Raw genomic sequence first — 8,627 nt, forward strand, 5'->3', positions numbered from 1 at the left:
GAATTTACGACAAAAATTTTACCACTGATGAATATATTACCACTCGACTTGATTGTATAGCAAATGGATTGTGTCAGCCTAGATGCAAATCCCGGTTGGGCAAGTAATGTTCAAAAAAACTAGGATGGACAAAAATCAACTTCGTTCTCCTATGTAGCTCCTTTTGCATTCGAGGCTCGAATCTATCCTCCCCCACCCACCCCCCCCCCCCCACCAGCTTAATATCTTTACGTCCCCATGCGCACGGGTTCTTTTTTACATAGTAACGTGCTATATAACATAATTTGTTACTGGGGGCGTAAAAACCGAGGCATTAACTGTTTTGCTCGCCATTAAATGTTTTGTTTTCAAGAGTTGTTTGTTTTATATTTTACATTTTTTCAGCTAATATTTGTATTCTGAACATGAACAAAAATGTGAAATTTTGAATAACATGTGAAATTTTTTGTTTGAATTTCAGATTCCTTTCAATTGAGAATTAATGGTAATTATTTTCAGATTTTTTGTAGCGGCTGCGTGGAACAATTTTTTGTCGATCCTATGATGAAAGCACTCTGCATTTTAGTTTTTCTGACAGCAGTATTTTATGGAGCTGAGGAGCACGAAGGACACCATCATCATGAACACGAGCATGCTTCTAGGGACGCTGCCAAGTTCAGATACTCAAAACAAGCGAATGTAGATGCAGCCGCCGGAAATTTTCATGAAGATGGACAACATGATCACCATCATGACCATGATCACGGGCATCACCATTACGGCCATGATCATCACCATCATGACCATGGTCACAATCACGATGACCACCATCATGGCCATGGTCACCACCACCATCATGGCCATGACCACGATCACCATCATGATCATGACCATGGTCACGACCATCATGACCACGATCACCATTACGACCACGGTCACCACCATCATGGCCATGACCACGATCATCATGGCCATGATCACGATCACCATCATGACCATGGTCACGACCATCATGACCACGATCACCATCACGACCATGGTCACCACCATCATGATCATGGACAGGATCATGTTTCAAATAAAAAAGTCTTCAGAGTTGACCAAGATTTGTGGCTTTACGCTCTTGGATCAACAACGCTGATAAGTGCCGCGCCATTCTTCATACTTTTCTTTATTCCGCTTCAAAGTAACGATGCCGAATTTCAACCGTTGCTGAAAGTTCTGCTGAGCTTTGCAAGCGGAGGCTTGTTAGGTGATGCCTTCTTGCATCTAATTCCCCATGCTGTTGAGTATCAGAACCACCATTCGGGAGTCCATGATCACCATCATCATCATGGGCATTCGAGTAGCGAGCGCCCTCATGTGCATGATCTGACAATTGGGCTCTCAGTCATCGGAGGATTTGTGTTGTTTCTGCTGATAGAAAAGTTTGTTCGATTGTGTAACGGCGGAGAACACAGCCATTCGCATGGTGGACACTCGCATGCTGAGAAACCAAAGAAAGAGAAAAAGAATGGCGATCATGATTCACCCATGAAAAATAAAAAGGATAAAGATGGAAATAACAAAGCACATGAGAAAACTGACGATAATGATGATGATGTCAAAGACAATGATAGGATGTCAGAATCGAAAGATGCCAAAGAAAAATCATGTGACATAGTAAAGCATGAAGCCCACCACGATGTTAAAGTTTCAGGTTATTTGAATCTTGTTGCTGATTTTACCCACAATTTTACGGATGGTTTGACGATTGCAACTTCATATCTACTCGGACATCAAATTGGAATAGTGTCTACTGTAACCATTTTGTTTCACGAAATCCCTCATGAAATAGGGGACTTCTCAATTCTGATACAGTCTGGTTTTAGCAAGCGGAAAGCGATAATGATGCAGCTTGTAACAGCCGTAGGTGCTCTATCGGGAACGTTGATCGGGTTGCTAGCCCAAGGTCTCGGCGACGAAATTATCAACTTGTATATTCTGCCATTTACTGCTGGTGGGTTTATCTACATAGCCACCGTGTCTGTAATTCCAGAGCTTTTGGAGGAAAACAAGTTTGTTCCAACTGTAGTTCAACTAGTAGCAATGTTTCTAGGAGTATATCTGATGGTTGTAATTTCGTGGTACGAGTAATATGTACCAATGTATCGAGTGCAAAACAATACTCTATCGATACGCGAAGCGAAGATTATCATGCGGAATTTCATTGAATGGAATTTTCGCAGACTATTTATGTTGGTTACAACTCTTGTAAATTTTTGGAGCATTATAGGGCTGAACTTTTATTTGAGTTCTACCGTTGGTTTCGGATGATGTCTTAAAATCTGCGCGAGGAATTGAAGTTGGTTAAGGTTCTACTGCATTTGATATAATGCATTCAGCAGTAAATTTTTGAACGGTTAATGTTGTCAAATTATTGTAAAGTTTACTTACTTCGTGTCAATTTGATAGTCTAAATTTTTGTTCTTGTGTATTATATTTGTTTCAAACGAATAAATGAATGCAAATATATGATTTGCCTTGATTTCAAATTAATTTTTGGTTTTGATCCTCCTGTTTTGCTGCAGTTTTGAACAGAAGCGATAAGTAATCTGTAGTACTGGAAGCGCAGAATTATTCGCAGTTTGTCGCGTGGCCATCTTTCGTGTGACCTATTTGATTTGTCCTCAAAAAGTGGGAAAAACTGGTAATAAGCCTTAGGAAATTATGTCGCGGCGCAGTGTTCGTAGAGTTTTATCAGTCTCTAGAAGTGTAGGGTTCACCTAAACTGCCCAGAAAGCAATGTTTCACGGTGTAAAGAGCAATTTCGTTAGTTTGGACCCCTCCCCCAGTTTTGTCACCACTTTATGCTAAATCCCCCGTCACCTAGTGAGGCCAGCTTCTCTTAGCTTAAGCGAGGAAACCAAAGCCAGCCAGTCGCCGTATGAGATTAATTCGACTGACATTAGTTGGCTTTGTTCGTTTTTGTGGCGTGTTGAAAACGGTTTTTCTCTAAGGTAGCTAGCTTATGGTTTTAAATAAAACAACATCAGAGTAAGCTCCAGTTAAATAAATAACGGAAATAATAACGTTTTTGTTAATCAGTTCGAATCGTTGTTGCGTAAATGGAATATTTATCAGCCAAAGAAATTCAGTTTCTTTCAATATAGTTTTCATCCAAGTGTTTTTTGTACAGTTTCTGCTCATTTTTCGTTGTATCAGCCTGTTTGTTGATTAGTGAGTTGATTATTAGGTTATTCAGTCGTCTTCACTTTATAACGTCTGTTGAAAGCTAATGTTATCCGATTGAGTATTTTATTTGCGGTGCCTAAGCCTGACTTTGTGGTCTCATCCCCCCACCGCCAAAATATCTGCAAGCTCTTGCAGTTTAGAATATTTTGAGAGATTTTTAGAAATTTCAAATCTCAAACATGTAAATTCGAATAACCACAAGGTTAAAGTTACATGTAATATTATAAATCAAACATACTATATCTTTCCTTTGAATTACTAAATATAATATTAAAAAAATACTGAGGTTCAGTTTCTAGTTTGTGTGAATTATTTTATAAAAATAAACTTTTAAAGCCCTCAATTTTTTTGTCCATTGGAACCTGTTCGTGTCCTTTTTGCATCTCTTCTTTTAATTTTTTAAAAATGTTTTTTTTTTTGGTTTTTCCGTTCTTAGAACTCTTGGAAGTTTATTCGATTTACGAACGAAGTTTCTTATAATAGAATTTTGAATCCATTTTGATTAACATTCTGTTGTGAGAGAAAAATCATTTGTACGGTTATTTACTTTAATTTCAACGTCTCCGATTATTCTGAATTTCGTTTGGTCTCGTATGTTTGATTGTTGAACAATGTCGAAAAGTAAATTTAATGAAGCTTTTGCTATTTGAAGTTCTGCGGAAGTATTTTTTCAAGAAGTAGTTTATGAACACTGTCATATTTGGTTCGAAAAAAGCAAATTTTGCGCCATATAATTTGTTTGTTTATTCTGTCAATTGAGTAGGATGACAAACTTTGAAAAAATATTGCACTAAATTCTAAATGCGACAAAACAAGTGATCTAAAGAGTATTCGAGCCTTTAAAGGTATTTGATTGAGTACTAATTATATTGGTCTGATAGCTAAAGCCATTTTACGGATATCATTATTACGTTGTTTTTGGAATGTCAACTCTTTGTCAAGAATAACACCTAAATATTTGCATTCATCTGTTGGTTTCAATGAATGACTTAAATTCAATGGAATTGATAGTTGGTAACTTTTCATTTTTGAAAACCATTTTTTCTGTTTTCCTTTCATTTAGAGTTCACTTGTTTTGTTTCATATATTGTTCAGTTTCGATCAATATTTTTTAAGCCTTTGCTTCTAAACAATGTTCATTTTTTTCGTGACTTAAATTTGCTGTGTCATCTGCAAATTGTAAAACATTCGAACCTTTCCCTATTTCCTCACCGAAGTCATTTACATAAAGTATGAATACTAGTGTTCGTAGTACAGTACATTGAGGAACACCGTGATTTATAATTGCCCAGTTGGATTCAACTATTACGTTTCTAGCACAGTGTCTCCTCTTGATTAGAATTGAATTCAATAAGAATCTTGCGTTCTCCAAAACCGTATTTTTCAATTTTGATCGAAAATGTTCGAGGATATTGAGTTAAAAGCTTTCGCTAAATCCAAAAAGATTGTCAAGACTATATGATCAACGTAATAATTTATTTTCTCTGTCAGAGCATATTGTATTCAGACACGTCTTTTGTTTTTGGAAACCAAACTGATTTCTGTTAATTATTTTTTTCATCTGTAAATGTTCCGACATTTGCTCCAGGAAAAGCCTATCTAAAGTTTTTGCGAATGTTGGTGTAACCAAAATTGGACGATAGTGTTAAGGGCTATGTCTGTCGCCTTTCTTACAGATAGGAGTGACATATGCTTCTTTCAAAATATCAGGGAATGTATTTGTGTTCATACACTCGTTAATAGCAAACTGTAAATGGGTTACAATGGACAACTTAGTCTTTTTAATGCCTAGGATGGTATATACCCTGGTCCAGCTGAGTTTTGTGTTGGTAGTTTGTCATTAACTTTGTATAGTTCTCTTCTGGTTACCGGCCTAAAAATGAATCCCTTTCCCTTAATATTAAAAGAAGGCATCTTGGGAGCAATTATTTCGCCCTTGTGAATTCCAATACGAGCAAAGCAATCATTCAAACAGTTAGCAATACTTTTTTCATCTGATATTGCGTTATGGCCTTCTTTCAGCTTCGCAGTTTTTTCGGTCTGTTTATTTGAGTTGGTTTTTTTGTTGATAAACTTCCATTGTTCTTTTGAAATTGGGAGATATTCAAAAATTTTTGTAAAATCGTTAGATGCTTTACGTAATTTTCTATTTACATTGTTCCTCAGTACTTTGTAACTTTTAAAGAGCTCTTGACCATTCTTGCAAAGGAATATCATGGTTAAACTTACTTGTTGTGTATCTTATTTTATCGCGTATAATGTAATCCGTCTTTTGAAGTTTACATTCTAAATTCAATGTTGATTGATATACAATAGTGAAATGATCATTTCAAGTATTGACTCTATTGTATCTCCTACGAAAATGTGATTTTTAGAAACAAAGCAGTGGTCGATTAAATAAAATTTTCCTCTATTTGTCCATTTGGTTTTTCGGTGTTCACGCACTGAAGACCGTTATCTGCAATGAAGTTATTTAGTAACTGTTTCCCAGTTTCTTTTAGTATATTTATGTTGTAATCTCCAAAAAGGATTAGATTGTCAGTGGTAGAATTAACATTTGAGACTTCTGATGTCATTCCAACAAGGAAGAATTTTTAAAGGTTTGCGTTTGAACAATACGCCACATTTATGGGCAGTTTTTCTTTCAGAGGCTCAGTTACTTCTATCCATAATGATTCAAAAAAAATTCCGGTTGATGGTGTGCTAGTCACTTTTTATTTTGATCGAAAATTGCTTGGGTATCCATATGCCTACAGCTCCTCCTCATTTCCTTGTTGAGAAAATGTGTGGTTTAAAAAAAATCAAAGTTTTCGCAGACATTATCCACTATTGTGGAGTCATCCAAGTGAGCCGTTATCTAGTGAATTTTTTTAAATTTCGCGTGTATTTTGCTGATTCTTTAATTTAAACTAAATGTTAATATGCTTGATTAGAATATTGTTTTTGCTGAGAACATATAAGGTTTTTCAAAAAATTATTGGTTCTTCCCTAAAAATTAAGGAAAAAATTGATCAGAACGCTGTAGTATTAGAAGTATAAAAAAGACAGTTAAGACTTTTTTTAGAGGAAGCATAAAAAAGATATTTAATTTTTTTTGCTTTGTATTTTTTTCAGTTGCGTTTCACCGGTTAAATGTTCAGTGTAACGCGAACCACTGTATAATTATTAAGAGGTCGGATTAGGCTGTGCGAAGTCACAATTGCGTGAGCGTCCCTAATTTGATAAACGTTCATTTTTTCAGTTTCAATCTCGTTTGTTGGGGACTATTTTGTGATCGTTTTGTCTATCAACCATCCAATACTTTCTTGTATAATGTTATGAAGAGTATCTTTGTCCTTGAGTTGGGCTTCTGTTGTTTTCTCAAATTTCTTGAACGTAAACACGTATTTGTCGAAGATGTCGAGAAGATAAACCGTTTTAAGTCGATTTCAGAAAGTTTGCGTATAATTTTGACACCACATTTGGAAAATTGTCAAGTGTATTGGAATACTTATTCGTTTTATTTTTTATGAATGATATCATTACAATTCAGTTAGCGTAAAGCATCTCAATCAGAAATCGTATGTTTTTTCATTTATTCAATTTGAAGTATATACTTAAATAATAGCTGCCGTTTTCGAGTCTCGAGAGGACTCTTTTCTTGTATCGAGGATGGAGAAGTAGAAAGTGAAGCTCGTAGAATTGGAGGACTTGTCGATCGTGTAATATCCTCCATAAGTTTTCGATGGTTTTTCAAACATCTATCGAAAATTTAGATTTTTACCTAATTTGCTTCTCGTAATGCAATTTAACAGCCAAAACAGTAATTTAAGCCTAGGCAACAAATTGCTTATAAAATTGGGAACAAATTCAACCTTGATGTTTTAGAACCACTGTTAAATTGTTTAGGGGAATTTCATGCTGCAGGTGTAGATAATGTTTGAAATGACTATCGAACAGCAGAGGAATCTACATTCATTTCTCATAATCCGCCTTAAAGTAAAATATTCGCTGCTCACATTTAGCTCTTATTATTGCCTTAAACTAGCAGGTTTTCATTTTTTCGGAAGAGTTGTTGAAAGGTCTGATTCTGCTGTAGATGCTTCTTCTTATTAATAGCCGCAAAGCGATAGCTGAGGCTATTATTGGCCTTCTCTTGCTTTTTACGACTCGAAGATGAGTATTGGTTTTCTTGGGGTTTTTAATTGTCTTCTGGGATCTTTTCCGTTTGTGCCCCCCAGTTACAGAGTACGTGCCGTTACATAGTAATTCATTATGTAAAAATGTGGCACATGCGTCTGGGGGTGCAAATAATATGAATAATATGCACCCACTAAGCTGAGGGGGCACATCCGTCTTCTGTTTTTAATTGTTCCACATGTGCTTTCGAGTCAGTGATTTTTGGGATCATGAATTAACTGCAAAAACGTTTATATCATTGAGACCAATATAGCCGCGACTTGGTGCGCCTACTAAGAGAGGAAGAATCTCATTGTTAATAAAGTCCGTTTTCAGATTTCTGTCACTTTAAGCCGTTAAAAATGGTTTGCGTACCCTGCATATTCATTCCTCTCATTCTATTCATCTTTCACAAATTTATCAGACCCTATGTCATGCCCTGGTTAGAGAAAATGGGAATTGTGAAAGCTGCCCCACCAGATGAGCCATCTAAACGCGTGAACTACAAGAAAGTGTGTGAAGACGGCGTGTGTAGAATTGTGAGGACCGATGAAGGTGATGATGAAAAAGACACAACAAATAATGAGAGCAAAAATGACACAGTTCAAGAGACTGGAGACGGAATTGAAGCTACCGGAGATGCCAAAAAAATTCAGTAGCCAGAAATGTAGACTATTTTAAAAATGAATATCATTATGCCGATGAATTAGATAGAAAAGAGGGGTCTTTCCGATCATATTCTAATGGGGGTGGGTTTGGAGGATCGCTCTCATTACCCAACTTGACGTAAGAGGTTAAGATCATAAGATTCTGTAATTACCGTTGACATACCATAACAGAGGGGGGGGGGGTGTTAAAAATGAAAGACCGGGTCTGTGTGGAGAAATTTTTGGGAAAGGCCAGAAGGGACTTTAAATAAAAGTGTTTTTACTGAGAAGCAATTAAATGCTGTTTCATATTTCTATTTAGTAAACATGTTCGTTCCCCAAACTATTGGAATGGTATTTTGAAATAAAATGCTTGCTTGTTCAGATCAGTTTTCCAGGTTTCAATTAAGTAACTTTTCACTAGATAATGAAAACATTCAGATTAATTTTAGGATAAACTGTGTACTATTTTAGGATGCCTAAAAATCTGTAAAGAATTTATATTTCAAATTAGTAGTCAGTTGTTTTATTTTATCCGATATTTGTTGTTTTTGAATCTTCCATTTAGACTTGAATTGAAAAATGATGCTGTTGTTGTTTTCTTAGGTG

General features: G+C 35.9%; 2 protein-coding genes across 2 annotated transcripts; both read left to right on the forward strand.

The window, feature by feature from the left end:
* The first annotated feature begins 502 nt into the window (after positions 1-502).
* On the forward strand, positions 503-2,530 carry LOC142342941 (zinc transporter Slc39a7-like). The gene has a single exon (XM_075394623.1). It carries the CDS (start codon positions 541-543, stop codon positions 2,113-2,115), a length of 1,575 nt encoding a protein of 524 aa, XP_075250738.1. The 5' UTR covers positions 503-540; the 3' UTR covers positions 2,116-2,530.
* A 5,157-nt stretch (positions 2,531-7,687) lies between these two features.
* On the forward strand, positions 7,688-8,610 carry LOC142351739 (UPF0729 protein C18orf32 homolog). The gene has a single exon (XM_075403888.1). The coding sequence runs from the start codon at positions 7,734-7,736 to the stop codon at positions 8,028-8,030; it is 297 nt and encodes a 98-aa protein (XP_075260003.1). The 5' UTR covers positions 7,688-7,733; the 3' UTR covers positions 8,031-8,610.
* Positions 8,611-8,627: the final 17 nt, after the last annotated feature.

This window comes from Convolutriloba macropyga, chromosome 1, assembly GCF_964194025.1.
Source record: "Convolutriloba macropyga chromosome 1, txConMacr16.3, whole genome shotgun sequence".
NCBI classification, from domain to species: domain Eukaryota; kingdom Metazoa; phylum Xenacoelomorpha; order Acoela; family Convolutidae; genus Convolutriloba; species Convolutriloba macropyga.

What these genes read in the sequence shown, in the direction of transcription:
- LOC142342941 (XM_075394623.1), top strand. Translation starts at nt 541, where the DNA reads ATGATGAAAGCACTCTGCATTTTAGTTTTTCTGACAGCAGTATTTTAT.
- LOC142351739 (XM_075403888.1), top strand. Translation starts at nt 7,734, where the DNA reads ATGGTTTGCGTACCCTGCATATTCATTCCTCTCATTCTATTCATCTTT.